The sequence below is a fragment of the Chaetodon trifascialis genome, chromosome 24, assembly GCF_039877785.1.
Source record: "Chaetodon trifascialis isolate fChaTrf1 chromosome 24, fChaTrf1.hap1, whole genome shotgun sequence".
In the NCBI taxonomy this organism is placed as follows: Eukaryota; Metazoa; Chordata; class Actinopteri; order Chaetodontiformes; family Chaetodontidae; genus Chaetodon; species Chaetodon trifascialis.
In genome coordinates, this window is record NC_092079.1 from 8348638 (window position 1) to 8368014 (window position 19377).

General features: G+C 44.5%; 1 protein-coding gene across 3 annotated transcripts in view; it reads left to right on the forward strand.

The window, feature by feature from the left end:
* LOC139327746 (nck-associated protein 5-like) overlaps positions 1–19377 on the forward strand; it is a 127613-nt gene that overhangs the window by 56086 nt on the left and 52150 nt on the right. For all 3 annotated transcript variants that reach the window (XM_070957687.1, XM_070957689.1, XM_070957690.1), the window contains 2 exons: positions 7855–7918; positions 18125–18258. In XM_070957687.1, the coding sequence (XP_070813788.1) occupies positions 7855–7918; positions 18125–18258 (198 nt within the window). The remainder of the gene's footprint in view (positions 1–7854; positions 7919–18124; positions 18259–19377) is intronic.

Consider the following 19377-nt stretch of genomic DNA (forward strand, 5'->3'; position numbering starts at 1 on the left):
TTACTGCTGAAGTACAATATTGAGCTTTATAATACCATGAAACTTAATGTTTGCCATCTTGCCGATAAGCATGCTATTAATATAGGATTATGACAATACGAAAACCTCCTTACAGGAAGTTGAATCGACCATTCAGCTCCTGTTTTTAGTGTGAGATATGAGGTGCAATCTATTGATGCTCATAAAGGCATAAAGGCCGGAACTGGGGAGGCTTTCTGTCACTTTCAGAAGCAAACAATCTGAATCTTTATGCTGCTTTTGACTATATCTGTGGAGATGAAAGGGATGCAGGATTGCACCTTCTCTCTCAAGTTCAAGTTCAAAAGTTTCTGCCATTATCCCCATTTGTTGAATTTGCTGCATCTTGCCTCTCTCCATTATGACAGGCTTTTCGTGCTGCCTTTGTGTTCAGAGCAGGTGTAAAAACGTTGACTTTTGGTGTTCAACCTAATTCATTTCAAGCACACCCCGGCGTTAACATCCTTCTGTACACAGATCCGCCGAGGTGCTTGCATGTATCTTGGCAGAGCTATGAAACAGTCCCAAATAAGCGGGCTTTGTGTACGCTGTCTGAATGCACCTCGAGAAAACAGGTAAACTCCTAAATCATGAGGTAATTGTAGTCCAGTGTGAAGGGTGCTTTACTTAAACTCAATTATGTGCAAGAGTGTGTGACTCAAGCGAGACAAGCGTTACTGGAAAAACTTAAACACACACTCAGGATTATTACCTGTTGGCATGTGAGCGTGTGGCTGGGAATGCCTTTTGATAAGCTCAATTTCAAAACAAGGAATGTCTGAAGGGGTTTTTTCCTCTCCATCTCTCGCTTTCTTGCTGTGTATCAACACCTTCCTTCATCGTGTCTGTGGTTGTTCAGGTCCAGCAACAGTGCATCTTTTCAGTTTGGAGTCATCTCTCTTTTATGATTTGGACATAAAAGATTCAAAATCGTGCGTGTGTGTATGCATGTCTCTGCATATCTTTGCCAGTGTGTTTGTACATGTGTGTTCATGCATGTGCTCAGGAGTTGCCCCTTGTGTGCTCGCGTCTAGCTCCGTCTTCATTCTCCATGAGCCGTGCTGGTGAGTAAACCCTCGCAGCAGACAGGCGGGCGGGTGCTGCAGCCATTTTTAAAGCACATCTGCTCATCCGCAATGTTTCGTTTCGTCTGGACAGGAATGCGTCTGTGGCTTGGAAACAATTGAGGTCAGGGCCCTGCTCGCAGAATAAGAAAACATTTAGGGAGACAGACAGTCAGGCAGGGGTAATCCACGCTTGGCGAGAGCATTCCTCAGAGCTCAGGGGGAGTCTCAGAGGATTCCTCATGTCTGATTTTTGCTGCTTCAGAAGTTTGGAGCTGCCGTGCACGCATTTGATCTGATCTTGGCCTGCAGAATGATCTATTTAAATCATTGCCCTCACTTTGATTCTGCAAACGATTCCCACAAGTTGTTTACATGTTCTTAGGATTGCATCCATCAATCATGATCTGAGAAAATGTCAGTCCATCCTGTCAAAACCTGCAGTGCGGCTGCCTGTTTTGGTATGATATTAAAATGCAATTAAGATATCCAGAGCTGAGACTCTCGTAAAACCACTCAGGGCTCGATATTATCCCTGAAACACACATCAACATCTCGGAGCGTTCAGCATGTTGTTGACTTTGGCTAAATCTTGCTAATCTTGATCATCTGAACCTGTTTGACTGCTTACTCATTGCAGAGCACACGTGTCCAAACAAAGTCCGGTACACAACTTAATACATTCAGAGGAAGCATGAATAAGGGTTAGGGTTAGGGTTATTTGAAATTATGTCAGGGTGTTTGGGATGACACACATCGCTGCTATAATCAGCTTTTTTGCATCGCAGCAAATCATTTGTCCATTTCATAGTAATGATGCATGTAAATGTGATCTGACATGCATTTTGTGTCCCAAAAATCACATAAAAACATTTCCGAGAAAAGAGTGCGATAGATTTTCTTCAAAGCATAGAGAAAGAAATGTACAGTAAAGAATTTTGAGGCCACATGGCAGAATGGAAAGGCGTGTGTTCTTTGTGTGCTCACAGTTGAACCTCATCACATTTCACCTCGTCAATAATTGATGGTCTGCCGTGGTGAGGTAAGGCTCATTGTGCCTGGCTGGCTGGGTGGTTGGGTGTGTGGGGCGCTGACATGTGGCTCCTGTTTTTCCGCCGCCCTCCGGTGCAGACGGGGTCCATGGCGTGGAGACGGGGGGGTCAGGAACCAGCTGTGGGTGAGGCGGTGAGAACAGGCGCAGGTCAAGCCGCTGTTCGGCATCCACGATGGCGCTTCTCGGTGATTGATTGGACTTGCCTAATGCATTGGGACCAAATGAACGGTCACAGATGTGCAAACCTCACCCCTCAGATGCATGAAACAGATGAAAGTGTTTACACTGAGGACTGAGGCTGATTTTGATGCCATCTTGGTATTTGGTGACTGCAGAAAGACTCATTAAATTCTGAAGGAAACCCCACTTTATTGATGTTATTAATACAGGGATTAATACAAGATGGTGAGGTGGGACACGGTGTGTTTAAAGGATAAATTAAGGATCAAACCACGTTCAAGTTTCAGACCAATCAGCATCTCATGAGGAACTACTGGCAGGTGTGATGACAGCATGAGAAGTGACTGTTAAAAAACAACAATGGCGGTTTGGTTAATGTGATTGCTTGAAGTTAGCCCGTGATAAACGGCGATAGACAGATGGTTCATCCAATCACCTGCCAAGTATTTTTTGAAAGCGCCTGCCTGCCCTTGTCCAAACAGACTTTCCAGATGGTTCTGTGCAGCAAACCATGTGGTGTGTCAGGTTATAAAGGCTGTTTTTGATCTAAAAATGTAAATTTGGATATTTTTAGAATCCTCCAAGTCGACATAGTCATTTTTCATCCCATCTTGACTTCAGCCTCCTGGCAGTTGTAACTCTGTTTTCCTGTCAGGCTGGGTTGGATGTTATAACTTATCAAACGCCTCGGTAAGCCCATTGTCCCATACTGGGCGCTGGGGTGAAATTTTGGATCGGTGCAGAAGGTTACATAACACAAGCCGTAGGAGGATTAAGGATGGGAATGACCGGTCCGGAGTCCGAGCCAAAATGTAGCCTCTGAACAGGATGCCCTATGTGTGCCACGGGGATTGCGTGCATATCAGAGCTCTTAACCCAGCAGGAGTGCAGACGCTAATACATAAATGCATGGCAGCTCTGCTCTCATCCAAACATTTATGCATCCCTCCCGGCCACTCTGTGTACAATTGTGGTTCAGAGCCCTTGAAATGTTTTGCTGGCTGTAAACCTCGATGACAATATTGTAAAGATGGTTTATATTTATGCATCTTTTATGCATCCTGGTGCGTGCATTTATGCCGGCATGAGTGACATCAGCAGAATTACGTGGTGTTTAATCTGTTAACATCTTTCTCTTCAGAGGACAGATTAACCACGCTTGATAATAAGATGGTGTGCAGTACTACGAGGGAAATAGGAAGCCAAAACGCAAGAGCAGCAGTTTTTTCTCTTTCATTATGTGCTTAACAGCAAACAATGTACAATGGATTAAACCACCTGTATGGAGGAGCCATGATAACAGTGATGAAAACACAGCTAAACGCCTGCCTCCCACAATGCAGTTCAAAGCACATGGGTCCAACATGTCAGCTCAGGTTGGCAAATGCTGTCGGCGTGATTGATCCTCCCTCAGCCCTGACAGATCGTGTCTTTGCATGCCGCCGCCGCTGCAACGCTCTGAAGCAAACAGTCGACACGTTGTCTCAACGCGAGCTGGAGGAAGAAGCGTGAGAGGGGTTTACGCAGTGTCTGAGCAGGGGGAGGATGTGCAGAGGAAACATGGTTGATCCGCCGTGAATGTAGCAAGGCTGGTGTCATGATCACTGCATCATCGCTGTGCTGTCATACACAGGAAGGGATGTAGAGCTTTCGATGCTGCTGGAGTTGCATGTGAAGAGAAGGGAAATGATTTTTGAGGTGTACAAAGTGCGTGTGGGTGGACAGCAGATGGTGTGAGTTTAGAATATGAGAAGAAAACGTGTGTGTGTGTGTGTGTGTGTGTGTGTGTGTGTGTGTGTGTGTGTGTGTGTGTGTGTGTGTGTGTGTGCAAAAAGAGGTACAAATTTACTCTATGATTACTGCTGAACATATGCTAAACCTTCTGCATCTCTAAAGTGATCATTTGCATGAAACTAAGAAAATCAGCCTCATTTTGAAGCTCCAATCGGTACATTTTTACCTTAAATTCCAGGTTTATTCTCATACATGTCTGACGTTGCCTAGCATTGCTGCAGATGTCCTCATGCTTGCCTCTCGCTACATTAGTGTTGCACTTGAGAACGGGGTTGTCAGCTGGTTTGGCCTGCTCCACTGAAGCTCGGCGGGATTCCCCCGCCAGTCAGGCCTCTGGTGCTATCAGGTGATTCCAGGTCACTGGGAACCGCCGGAGGTCCACGTCGACACTGCTCACGATTGGCTGCTGGAACTCACCGAGCCAACTTTATATTGGGGCTCAAAGAGGAAGAAAAACAGCAGAGGAGGAGGAGGAATGTATACACGGTCAACTGTCAGCTTGTGCTTTCATCACATGCTCGAATGTACAGGATGAAGGCATGGACTGCAGCCTGAAATAATTCCCATTTAGTCACAGTCAAGTGTGAAATATATACAGTGTGCACAGTGGAGTAGATATATTGCTCAATTCTCCAGAACTTCCAGCCACTACAGAAGGATTTCTTCCTAATATCAGCGTCCCTTTAAAGTATAATTTTGATTTATTACAGCTTGTGTCTTAACTTTGTACTTCTGGCCATCATTTTTTAAAATAATTTTCCTTAACACCTTAATAAAATGGTAAAAACGCAAGAAATCAGATGATCAAACAGGTTAAAAAGAAACCCCAGAAAGTGCTTTTAGAGCTACCATAATTTTTTTTCCCTCACAGTTTTCCTTTGCAATGAAGGATTATTGCAGTCATTACGGGTGAGCTTACTTCTGATTTTACCTCCAAATAAAGTTTATATAATGTGGAAAAAGCTAAGCTGCTGGCCGATCGTCTGACCGCTCATGTTTCTCGCCCAGTGAGGCTTTCTCGCAGCGATGTCCCAGATTTCACCAATTACTTTGGTGAGTGCAGTGTTTTCATAACCATTAGAAACAACTACACAAATGAGACCGCAGTTGTAATAAACTGGGGTTATCCTTTAAGATGAGGCATTGAATGACAGGAAACTGTGTTCTGAGCCTTTTGGTGGAACGTGCATGTTTTCGCTCTTTTTTTCCAAACACCATTAACACATGGCTCTTTGCATGTCCAACAACCGGCTGCAAGAGATGGCTTGAGATAAAGGCCTTGACACAACAGCCTGCGGGCTGGACTGCTCAGTCTGGCTATTTTGATAGGCCCCGTGTACACAGCTGGTAAAAGTTTACGACTGGAGCGATTGGCTAAACGTCTCAACTTGATTGGAAATGAAATGCAAATGACAAACACGGAGCGGAATATGTCACTCTAATCACCCAGTACAGAATATATCGCAGATTAATTTCACGTGCTCTTGACTGCCGTCCAAATATGATGTAATTCCACGCCAAATGTCGCCGGTGAGCATTTTGCTCTAGAATACTGTTTTGACTACCGCTTGTGCCAGTTGCTATAATTATGTTTAACACAGAATGTCAAATTGCTCTATATTTGGCGATGATTTTCTCCGGGCGCAGTTGGCTCATGCTCCAATGCTCCTGGAACATGCCTGTGCATAAGTGGCCTGAAACTTAACCCCTTACAGGGCTGATGCTCAGCCATAACACAGACTGGAGGAGTGCCAGGCCAGTCCTGTTTAACAAAACAGTATCTGCGATGAGAAGTTCCAGAGACATTTTTTCCCCTGTTTCTTTTTTTCTCAAGGTAGCGTAATGGCTTGCAGCATACAGTATGTTGTAATAGGAAGAGACACATTGTGTAACATGGAACATGAGTGCAATTGTCAGTCTCAGGTGTGCAGCCTGCAGTCACACACTTTCAAAAATGAGTGCTCACACTCATAAAACCGCCTCCACTTTAATGAGCAGCCACACACCCACATTCATGAATGCACAAACAAACAAACTTCTCACATGAGCCCGAACACACTAATGCAAACACACACCCAAACACACCCCCTTGTCTCACAGCCTCGGCACTTTGCTCGACTACCTCCCGGATTTGTCACCGCCGCACCGTGTGTTTCACAATCGGTGTGCCAGGCTCAGATTTGCCTAATTCAGTCTGGTCCCATTAGAGGCGACGCATCGGCGGGAATGGCTTCCACCGGCGGCGGCATTAGCTCGTAGCTCAGTCCAGACGGACGAGTCACCCGTCAGCCATACATCTCCAGCTGCCTCTTAATCACCTGGGGTTTTTCCCGGCAGGTAAGCCCCTCAGAAACAATGATGTCTTGTCAAAGGCGACGAGAAGGCTTTAGTCATGAGTTATTTTGGGGAGTCTGGCATGGGGTTTGGGCGTCTGCTCCAGAAATGTGAGAAATGTGCAGGTGACTGTGATTACTTGTGGCTGTCTGCTGTATACACTCCCTTATTAGATCCCATGGCCCCATATTAGGTGGCTATGAGTGTCTGTGATGTATTCTTGTGAGTGCAGAAAGCCAAGAACAATACTTTGACGAGATCTTCAAAGCTACACCTCAATTTTCCTCTTACACACAGTACATGGAGTTTATTCTGTTTCCTTTTTTTTGTAAATATCTATGTTTTCATGTGATTTTTGCCCATTTTTGCAGCATTTGTAACTCATATTTTTGTACTGTATGTGAGCAACACTGGAGTCTAAGACAAATTTCCTTCAGGGCCAAAAAAGTGTTGTCTCATCTTACCTTAAATATTTGCTAATTAATGGGTGAATTATCTTAATTAGCGACCTGATTAGCATACCTGGCTGTGTATTTAAGGGTAATAATTTGAGGACATAAGCCAGCACATGTGCCTCTTGTGTCAATGCATGATGTTGACTTCCGTAATCCATTTATGAACGCTAACGCAGTGTTTTACATTAGAATGAATGTTTTTTGCCGTTGAACCAGCAGATTGTGAAGCTTCAGACGGTGCCAGAGGAGGTGTTTTCCTCCACATTTGTTGTGCTTTCAGACTCTTTGGAAGAAAACACTTGCAGCCTGACAAGCTTTCAGCAAACAGTGCATACATCCCATCTCCCGGAGCAGTGCTTCTGTTGTGCTTCAGTTGTTGTGATACCTCGGGAGAGGCCGTAAAACAGGGTTCTTTATTATCCGTGCTAGTGTGCCAAGATTTATCCCATTAAAGTCTGGAATGCCCTCACGTGGGAAACGGATTGGACGCGCACAGTCAATTTCTTTGTTTAGCCTGCTTCACGTGTGTGTGTGTTTGTGTGTGTGAGGGAGAGAGTCTGCTATGAGTGTGTGTCTGCATGTAAGGATGCCCTGCTTTTTTTCCCCCCTCTGAGCTATTTTTGTCTGGACAGAACTGCGAGCTCTCTGTTTTGTGTGGTTAGGGGATGACCCATCTCCTCACTGTGTGTGTGTATGTGGTTGCCTGTTATCTGCTGATTTGCTGGCAGGTCCATGAGGTTTCTCATAGATAAAAATGGAAGACAAAAGTGATTTTCCTTGGCATTGTGGGGACAAACACTGGTTAAAAAGCAGAACATTCACACATAGGTGCAGCTGAAATGCAAAAATATTGGTGTCAGCCTCAGGACTCTGACCTGACTGTGTGTGTCACCCACTAAACAATGATCACACGTTGACTCACCCTTAGTTTCTCTCTTCCTTCCTCTCTGTTTAGGGAAAAGCTGGCCGTGGCTCGCCTGCAGAGGGAAGTCGCACGGAGCAAGAGCGAAGGAACAATGGTAAAGTACAGTGGAGCTGTTCGTCCCCTGTAATCTGCGCAAAGCCAAAAAAGCCACAGTATGCTCACTTCACACACACACACACACACACACACACACACACACACACACACACACACACACACACACACACCCACACACACTGTCAAGCTCTGCCAAGCCGTCACTTTGGCCAGAGTCAGTCTGTAGTGTCTCAACACTTCATCAGTTGATCTTAAAAAAAGACGATTCTGGTGAAATGTGTGCATAAGCAGCCATTTGGGACTCTACAATATCAATCAAATGTAGTCCAAAATGATCAACACGGAGCGGAATCGAAGCATTAAATGCTATCTCTCTGCGCTTGTCAGATTGTGACATGCTGTGTTAACCGTTGGTTGGATAAACTTTCTGCAGGAGCAACAGGCGTTCAGGTGCACGGTCAGGTTGTGTAACATTATAAAGCTGCAGCCTGGGCTTAATCTATCAACACTACATTGTGCTAAGCCGTACTGGGAGTTGCTGACATTGTGCTTTCACTTCTTTTTCAAGAGAACTTTTGCAAGCAGGGGGGAAAGAATTCAGGAGGTGGCGATCTGCATACACACACGTATGTCTTTATATCTGTTTGCATATTTATCAGACATGTGCATGCAGCATGTGTGCCGAAGGGAGGTGAAGAGTTGAACCACGTGATGACGCGGAGCTCAGCTGATTGCAGCCTCCGAGCAGAGGCTCTTAACCACAGGCCCAGCTGTTTGACTGCACCCCAGTGACGCCTCCGATTCTCTTTGTGGCAGCAGGCCTAAAGCAACAGCACACAAGGGCCGATACTCGATGAGATTTTCACAATATTTTGTGTGATTCTCTATTGATCCCTAAAGGGGGAGTGCTTGTTTTTTCTCCCAGCCCCACACAGTCTAGGAAGTCACAGGGGTCAGATACAGAACAGTGCCCCCCGGAGCTGGGCAAGGGTTCAGTGTATTGCTCAAGGGCAAGGTCTATTTTAGACACAAAAGGTGTACCAGAGACATGTTATACTGCATATTATGGGTTGACTGAGAAGGGAAACTGCTTCCTTTATAATTAGATGCATGAGTTTTACATCATTTTATGAATGTCATCACTTCTAGGACTCTAACCCCTTATTCCCCCCGTTCCTGCCCAGTGACCTCTGTGTGAATCTTCCAATACTGTCACCTCGGTTATGCATGTGTATGTGAAGCACAAAGGCTCAGTATTGATTTCCACCATGTGTAGATATACTGTAGATGAATGGAATGCATGCATCCTCCAATCACTGCATGACTGTCAGAGTCATGTGAGCAGCCAGAGATGGATGTAGTGATGCCCGTTGGATTGTAGGAGTAAATATGGCTAAAGTGTTTAGTTCAGGTCTCTTTCACCCCTTTAGTTTGGTTCACTTGATCCAGAGCAAAGAAAAAAGTGAAAATGGGCAAAATCAGTCTGAGCTGCGGAGGATCCAGTTCCATTTCACTCAGCGTCCCTACTGAGCTCACTTTTTTCTTCTCTTTGGTGCCCACGTGTAAATAATGTAATTCGATTTATGTGTCCGCACCTAAAGGCTACACCTCAGTGTGTCAGAGCCTCCTTCTGCAACACTAAACTTGCATCCTCTGACCTCAACGTGGCCCGAGAAAAGAATATCATTCGCCACGCTGTGAGACTCGACTGAAGGCCTCGGCGCACAGACTCACACGAGTGGATGACATGCTAATTATTACTTTAGAGGGAATTGCTGTCTGCGCATGCACAGGGTTGAGAGAGAGGGATGAGTTATCTGTGCCAGACAGGAGGAGGGTGAGGGGGTGGGCAGGAGGAAGAAAGGGAGGAGGGGGATAGCACTAAGCTCCATTTGAAATTGGGATTATCCCCGTCGGAGTCCCCTTGCACTCTCTCTCTCTGGCATTCCTGGGAGGCTTCGGAGCTCAGGCACGGTTCTTCAATAGAAATGAAAAAGAGACTGCTGCATCAAGGAGATAATTGTCAAAGTGCTGGCGGTGTGCAGTGGGAACTGCTCACCAGCCGCAGCCTGTGCCCCGCAGACCCCCGCACCCCGCCGCCCAACTCTATGCCCACTTACTTCCCCCAACCCCCATCTCGGCCTGCCAAGGGACTAACCTAGAGAGACAGATTAAAACAGCCATGGACTTTTGAAGTGGCTCCTCTGTATCTGATGCCTCTGTTCCCAGCCTTGGTCTTTCCTCTCTACATCCATTAGCGTCTTCTGTGTAACGCGATCAGAGAAACAGAAAGCGCCACCCCTCTGCAGCCCTGTGCTGGTTGCTTCTGCTGAGTAGCTCCGCCGGGACGTGTTATTCTGTACCATTACTACTGCTTTGTGTAGGGCGAAGAATGTGAAAGGCATCTTTATGATTGTGCAAGTACACACTGCTACAATTGTAAGCCCCAGGTCTCGCTTGCACAGTTACACAGCTGTGAGTGTAAATGAAACAGCATTAACAACACAGTTTACTGAGGAGCATGTGTTTTAATTGGGTCTCCTGTTGTGAAACACGACGGCTACTGGCGGCGCAGAAGCACAACACTCTTTTGTTATAGATCATTTGGGAGAATCGCGTGAAACCTTTTGAATAATTTGCAGGGCAATCAGTGTTTAAGCGCAGTATTTCAGCGCAAATGTGGCCACACAAGATGCATTTGTTAATGGTTTGGAATGATATGGTCCAACAACCGCCAGATCCTGTCTGTCCCAGACCACCGCATGTTTCTTAAACTTTACATTCAGGCTTGGACATGGTGCTTTTGGCTTGCCTGTGCAGAGCACGATCTTTAAAACTCTGACAAGGAAAACAGTGGATTTCCCGTTAGGTGTTTGAGAGAGCACAGGTCATGGTTTATTCAGTTTCTTTCCAACAAGCCTGCCCTGTCTGTCTCGAGTCAAACCGCTCATTCACAGCCTCGTCGCTGCTGTTGGTTTTCTCTGGAATTCTTCACACCCCAACCCAGAGGCGTGGTGCAGGGCAGGGCTGCTCTCTGTCTCCCACTCTCTTTTGATGCCACTCCGAAGTGCAATCTAAGTCCGTCAGGGGCAGGATGCTGGGTTTCCTGTCAGCGAGAAAGCAGAAGTGCACATGTAGGCTCGTAAAGGCAGAGCCGCCTGCACCGCTGAAGGGGCTGGGCTCTCCATTAAAAAGGCATTTAAAACTGTTGGGTAAGCTCACGGCCGCTGGAAACGGCTGTCTAAACAAGGCGTGAAAATAAACGATCTGGCTTTGAGAGAAACTGGATTTATTTTCCTTCGGGTTTTTGTGGACGCTCGCTGGAACCTGAGCTTCAACAGATATGAGTCTCACACACACAGGAGTGCTCACACACAGTTATTTCCCGACATGTTTGGGTTGATTACAGTGATTTGTTCAGGGCCGTGTGAAGCAAACACATGAACGATGCGTGAATTTAATTGTTCCTTATTTAAAAATCCCATTTCTCCAGAGTATTTCATGTAGAAAATGAAATTAAGATAAGATGGGCCGCTGTGAATATAAAGTATAGCACAGTGTGGTAAAATAAGCCCTGCAGCCAAGATAAGAATCAGCTATTTCTGTCCATGAAAACAGATTTCTCATGTGCTGCAGTCTGCAAGATTGTGTGTGACACAGTTCGTGCCACTGCATCAAATAAAATTTCCTCTGAAATCGACTACCAGAAACGGCTGACTGCCCCTCTTTACAAGTCATTTGGTTGTGAATCATGTAATCTCTCTTTCCTTTTAACAAATGAATCATCCCTGCTGGTCGGCTGAGCTGATTTCGCTTGTATCTGCTTGTTGCTGTTTCGGCTTCAGGTGCATTTCTTTTGAGGAGATCTCAATAAAGATGTGATTGAGTGAGGAAACCGGCCAGTTTCCTGAGGGATTATGTCCACATTGGACTATTGTGGAGATTTACAGTGTGTGTAATGCCAGCGACAGTGCCAGTGCAGTAAGTAGCGTGACCTTTTACAGAGCATGGCCAAAGGTAAGTGGTTTGAGATTGGGATGGTGGATGACGTTTGCCTTTTTATTAACCATACCCACCATCTTACCCTCATCTTAATCAAGCCTTTTAGTCACCCAACCTGAACCCTAACCTTAATCATATTTCATTTGAGGCAACCATAATCTTACCCTGACCTTGGACAAGCATTTTAGATGTCGAAACAAACCTAAACCGTAGTTTATTTTCCAGAACCACAAGCGTTCTCTAAGCTTAACATACAGTCGCTGCCATGAGCAGATATTGTGAAAACAGTTGGCATTGCACGTCAAAAAATATATTGTTTTAATGTGAGGTTTGTCAGAATCATTCAGTATTTATGTTCTTACTTGTGACAGGCTTGGAGGAAGACAGCACAGTTGCTTTATCTGCAGATTTTAACGACTTTTAAAGGCTTGTATTCGGATATTTAAAGTAATGTAGTAGTGTAGTGTGTCCAAACGTATAATTTCCATGTGAATTACATTGTTAAAAGTAAACAACTGGGCCATTTGATCGAAGACTGGCATCCTCTGTGCTCCATGTTTTCCTCAGTTTTATACAAGACATTTACTCGATTGCTCTCCAAAATATAACTCAAAGAGGACTGATGCTCTTCCTGTGCAAACGGAGCCAAAGCTTTTCAAGTTCGACAAGAAAAGAAGCCACACAGGGACAGCAACTGATTGGCAGTCTTAATTTTGAGTGGAGTTCCACTGGTATGAGTTAGGGCCTCCACTTGGCATAGTCATGATTTAATTAGTTTTAATTAAATCAAGGTATCAGGGTTTATTTGACAGTGATTTATTAATGTTTAAACTAGCATAAAAAGCACCGTCAGGGTGGAAGCCTTTTGTAGTGTGCTTTCAGCAGATAAAGAATGGTTTCGAGGGGCTCCCAGCTTTTAAAAAGGCTTCAGTCCTCATGGAGATCCACTGCTGAGGGACCTTCATAGAGTGTTTCTGACAGCTGTTTGGAGGATGTGTGACAGCGTGGAGGTCTGGAGACCAAGGGGGGACTCAGGTGCTGTCTCTGCAGATTGGCCTTATCAGCCACGGACAGGGGCGAGGGCTGAGATGGGGTCCCCCTCAGTCCTCAGCACATTCACCGGGTGACGAGCGCTGACAGCCAGGCCCAAATCGCATCTCCACACCGTCCCTTTCACCCACTCTCCGGAGTGTATTTGTGTGCGTGTGACTGAATGACTCGCAGTGCGTGGGTGGGGTGGGGGCGCTCCCTTGGCAATGATAAATGGGGCACTCATATGATTTAGCATATTCCTGGGGTGTGTGTATTATTTGCTATAGTGCCCGCGGCTGTCTGAGAGAGAAGTGGTACACTCTAATGTAGTGGCTCTCCGTGATAATTGAATTGATGGAGCCCTGGGGGACAGAGAATGCAGATTTTTAGTGAATAAAACACTGTTTAAACTCAGCCATATTTCTATAACAAGTCATCTCAGAAAACATATGTTCCCGTGGACGTCTCCTCATCGAGAAACACCGACATTTCTCTTTCTTTTGAATCATCTGCTGAGCCCTTTGTGCTAAACAATGTGGTCCATCATTAATATTATATCCTAGAAATGCTTTAGATATTAATAAACAATAAGCAGTAATTAGGAGATTACTGAAGAAAAACTCTGAGTTAATGCCCTAGTGGTTGTAGAATGCAAGATTAAGGCATTTATAAGTGATTTAACTAACTAATATGCCTGCTAATAAATGATTTAATGGTGAATATGTGTACCTTAATGTATGTGTGACTGTTTGTCTCAATGGTCAATTGGTTTGTCTTTAGTGTATCTGACCTGGCATTTCCCAAACGTTATGTGTGCCATGCGGCCAAGTCCTCCTCATGTTACACTTTCATTTGAATTCAGACTTGCTGACGAGCGCACACACACACACATACACACACATGCACACACAAACAGCCAAGTGGCATGTTTTATTTATGAATGAAGAACCTGCGCGGTGTATTGTGTCCCTGATGTTTGCTTTAGCAGCGAGCCAGAGATCCGCTCCCGGCCCTTTGATTAGGCAAAGAGCTCCAACTGAGGGGGTTTCTGTGTAATGAAGAGATTATTGAGGCCCCTGAACTGTACCCCAAACCCTGCATGAACACACATACATACATATACAGTTGCAGATGGACAGGCTGCAGAATCCGAGCTGCAGTGATGGCCATGCACACATGCACTTAACCTGATAACATTGCACTGCAGCGTTTCTTTTATGGGAGACAGCATTGCAGGCACAACAAGGAGAGGCAGAGGTCTCTAATTAATTTAGAAGTCCTTTGTGGATCTTGGAGGGTATCAGGGGGGTTCGAGTCTTCTAGTAACTCAGCTCGGATGAATACTATTACCATCTAATGCTGTCCAATTACAGAGGCACGCTTCATTCTGGGCTCTGCTGCAACTAATACAATTTTAGATGATGTAGGGGAAATATGGAGACGCACTCTGCAGTACAGCCGATAGCATGTTGCAAAACTGCACATGCATGAATTAGATGTCTGCTTTTATCCTCAGTTTTTCCATTTATTTCGCTACATTTAGTGTATTGAAATCAATAGCATTCCATCTCAAGCTTTACATGTTGACGGTGATAAATTCTGCCATATCTAGATGAATGCATTTGTTTTTTTTATCAACCAGGAAATGAAACCAGCCTCGCCCGTGACAGAGGTCAAATTTAATCCTGAAACGCCCAATCTGGCCTTGTTTCAGATATATGGCTCAGTAGACCGATATAAAATCTGGCCTGGACCATTTTATAGATTACTCTGCCTATTCCATTTGATATTGCTTTTTCCTGCCACTGTATTGTTTGTTAGAGCTGGCTTTGTTAACGGCCAGTTTTAATGCCAGGAAAATGTTGCCCTCCACAGGAGAAACAGGGTAGCGCACCCATTCCAGCCATGCGAGACAGTCAAGTGAGAGGATTATGTCCTGAGTCGTTGGATTAACTCAAGTAAATGTTCTCACACAATGTTGCCAAGCATGTTTTCATCACATCCCGCTCTGAGATATCTTCCCAGGACAGTGCTTAAGGCGTGTTGCCCGTGTAGCTGCAGCGAAGACTTATTAAAGAATGTGCTTTCAATTAGCATCCTCTTTAGCGCAGAAGGGAAAAAAAGTCATGAAGTTGGTGCAGACAATAAATGTTTCAAGCGAGGGAAACTTTAATGTATTGCTGGGGCTTTCTGGCCGCATAAAGATATGGTATTGTTTGATTTAATGGCTGTAGGCCTTGTTAAATTGCTGAAATTATATATTGAACAAAAGCAATAGAGGGCTTTTTACTGCAACGTGGACCATAAATCCTGCGTTGTTATTGAGGTTGTTGGCAAGGCTCTGTCAGCAGACACAGAGTGGTCGGTGGTTTATGCCTGGGGCGTTAGTTAGGCCATGTGGGCAACAAAAATCAGGACTAAAGCTACTGTGCTTTGGTGAGAATCCAGGCCGACTTGCTCAACAATACAGTGCAAATTAATACTAGTGGTGCCGCAAAAGAAAAGGCCTTTGTGCTTGCTTGCATTGAGGTGAAATTTAACTAAACTACTCGATGCTGGATGTTGCACTTGTAATGAGCGGCTTTTTAGTGCCTGTGTGCCTTTTTTGCATCATTAAAAACATATTTCCATCTTTGTGGCTTCAGGAAAATGTGTTTTCTTTGCACTTTGCCAGGTAAATATCATGACCTCCTTTACATGTTGCCGTTCTTCTTCTCTTTTCCTTAAAGAGGGAAGGTGAAGAAGAGCCATAAAGTCATTGGTTTTGGTCCAGATATATAGGTCCAGCTCTTGGCAGGGGATGTACTGCTTTATGCTTCTGTATGGTTGGATTTACAGCAGCCATTACTCCTGACAGGAGGAGCCTCCCTGTTGTGTAAAGAGCCGCTCCACCAAGAATTTATGGCCACAGCAAGGACCAGAACTGGTTTTAATGGTGACTTGGGTTTAATATTCTCTCTCCACGACCGATTCACCCAGTTAAAATCTGCTTTTGTGGCAGAATTCCTGCCAAGCAACAATATACTGTGATGAAATATGGTCGCGTTCAAGACAGTGTGGTCACGGTAAAAACGATGGTTTTCGAAAATGTTTGCTGATTTACAGGCAGCAATTTTTTTTTAACTTTCACTTGAATTGTGTGGTGTTGCTTTAAATCATGGCTGCACATGTTGATGATACACTGAGCGAAGAGACAAACATTTTGAGGACGTTTGCCTCTCTGACACCTGATCTCCACTCAGGAGCCTTTACCCTATCACACCACTAGATGTCCCCATAATGCTTGTCTGTGAACAACTTCAGCATCTCTGGAGCCTTCCACTGAATAATGGCATGCCATGAATGGAGCTTAATATGAAGAGGAGGACTAAAAGACAAGTGTAGAGTGAGAAAAAAGATATTAATCGCCTCCTGAATAGGCATCATGGACTTTTTCTGTGTCTGGACAGACATATTCTGGATATAAATCTCACCTTTTCAGGCAGATGATGATATTTAATCTTTTACCAAGGACTGACAGGATAATCCTCCTGAATTTACAGCCAGAGAATGACTTCTTTGCAGAAAGCATTGCAGTCCTAATGACTTAACATTTCAAGTTCTCTTTTGGCGAGCAGGGGAAAAAAATGTCTCCTCTTTGTTAAGTCAAATAAATAAGATGAAATGCACTTCAAATTCAAGTCGCCTATTCAGCGATAACTACACTTTGGTTTGCAGCTTTTTTCCTATTCTTCTCCCAGATGGGAGTCCGGCTGAGTCTCGAACCAATTTCCAGTTATTTTACCATCTTGTATTTTCAGCTGACAAGATAGCGACAGACGGTTGATGGCTAAAACCTCCAGCTAAGAAAATGGAGCCAACTGCTTTGTCATGAGTTGTCAGAGGCAGGAGACGCCAGGCTTTGTGCAGCGACTCTGACACCATGAGAATGATCCTCACTCGTTTGCTCTGTCTGCTAAAAATCCTCAGCCTTGCTGGTGGCGGTCGCTCAAAGCTCCTCCGTAACTTTGCCACTGAAAAACTCGCCCACGATGCCAAACCCTCCCCCCCCCCATGCAAGGAGGGAGTGCGACCAGCACAGGGCCACAGCCTTTGATGTTGGGTTTGAGGCAAGAACGGTTCTCTCTTTTGGGAACAGAAAACTGAGGCCATCAGACAGAGAAGAATACAATTAAAGAGTGGAAAAAAGAGCTTTCATTTTTGGGATTGTCTCTAGTGAAATAAGAAAAAATGCGATCTGTGGAGGCCTTAAACACCACAGAATTTGAAAGTTCCTCACAAGGATTTGGTTAACTCACACCAAACCAAGCTTTAGAGAAAAAAATCCATAGTACTCTGCTATAAAACAGCAATTATTTAGGCGAAAAAGCATTCGGAAAAGAACGACAGGAAGTTTTTTCCTTCATGATGGAGCTGCAAGTTATCAAGTGTGACCCTCTGCCGTTCAACTACCTGCTGTTTGATTCACAACCAAAAGTTAAGGCAAGCAAGGTCATATTTTCTCATAAAAAAGCATCTTTTATTTGCAAAAGTACCAAGCAACAACACTGGAAGAATAAATAAAACATGCCAGAACAGAGCAGTTTGTCTGTGGGGGAAGAGAGCAAGGATGGCTGCTTGCTGCGGTGAATAAGCCATTCATTGGTGAGCTTTCTCTCCGTGTTGGCCGACCATGCAAAGTGAGGAAACCGGGGACCTTGGTGCCGTTAAAATGCTCACTTATTGTGGCAGCGCTGCGCTGAAATGAAAAGAAAAGCACGAGCGCGGACAAAGATTGAGGTGTGAGAGACCAGGCTCGGTGGTGTTGTTTGACATTTAGTGTGAACTTTCTGTCGCAGCGACAGAAGGAAGGGGAGGTTCATTATGAACATTTCAAAGTAACAACAAACTACAGAGGTAATGCCAATCTGGCAGCTTAAATGTCATCATGCCTTTATTCTCTTATTTTCTTTCACTTCCAAAGCGTGAAAAATATGACAGGGATTGGATGACCTGCATGTGGATATTAGACAAAAGAAGCATGTTTGGGGGCTTTTGATGTTGAAACATTCTGCTTTCATTTACCCTTTTCCAAGGAGGGTCCAAGGTCAGGGTGGATGACATCCCATGAGCTGTCATGGTGTCAGGGCCAAATATGGCAGGGAAGATCTTTTGAGCCTTTAGGCCACACACCTCCGAGAGATAACCGTTCTTATTTTTGTGTCCCCAGCGAGAAAAGCTGATCCACGAGCTAGAGGAAGAGCGACGTTTGCGACTGGAGAGCGAGAAGCGTCTCCGGGAAGTGACGGAGGAGTCCGAGCTGGGACGGGCGCAGATGGTTTCACTGCAGCAGCAATTCTCCAGGTAAAAGGGCCTGAAATCTGAGAGTGTGTCTGACTTTATCGCAGGATGGCAGTGACCCTTACATCCTGTTTATATCCGGATAACTCTCGACCAAGTATATGCCTGCACAGAATCCTATGTGCTTATATTGAGTATTTGCAAAATGTGTTGTTCGCACTGCAATGAATGATTTGAATACTTCTACCAGTGAGTACAGAAAATGAATGAATGCATCAGCAACATGCTGAAGCTTGTGAAAAGATGCTCCCTGCCCTTTTCTTTCCACTACAATGGAGATTATTCAAGTACTTTTCAAGCCACCAGCAAGAAATTGTATTATTAAGTTGATTAAGTTCGCTTATTTTGACTCCTTTACATTCATTTATTTCCTATTTTGCATTAAGTATCTGAGGATAAACAGTTTATTGCATATCAGACAGTGATGACAGTAACAGTAATGGTAATTAATCTGGCTTTTTAGTCGTGTAAACAGCATTACTAGTCTGCTTTTAAGGGCTTATGTGATATGTTATGACATGTTGGGATCAGATAGGCAGAGCTTTAGATTCAGAAACAAAAATGATGGACATTTTCAAGCCAATCATAATAAAATTTTCCTTTCAGGCCACAGTAGAAGTCATGGTCGTACACAGTACAAGCTGGAAACTAGATAAAAGCAGTGTCATATTGTCATCTATCTACTGTCGGCTATTTAAGAAAAAGGCATAAAAATGGCCCCAAATACTTCAAAAGCAAGGACAATACCTTGGGGATGTGGCATAGTCACATAAAAGTGATGTTTTTTTACTCGAAAGTTTCTGGAACTTCCATCTCTTTACAATAAAAGTGATTGATTTTTCACAGCAATTTCCTGCAATCAGCACTTTGTCTTTACAGGAATCGATACGGCGTTCTTACTCTTGCCATTCCCTCGTTTCTTTGTTCTCACCATATGCGTCTGAGCACTTTAGCGCTCTTTCTCTTGGTCACTTGACCTTTTCATCAGCAGAAGGATGGGCTGATACATTACTTTGGCTTTGAGGAAGAGAACTCATAAAGTGTGAAGTGCTCAAACAACGCTCTTGTCATAACTTCAGTAACCTCTCTTTCATGAACCTCGCAGCCGCTGAGGTGTGACAG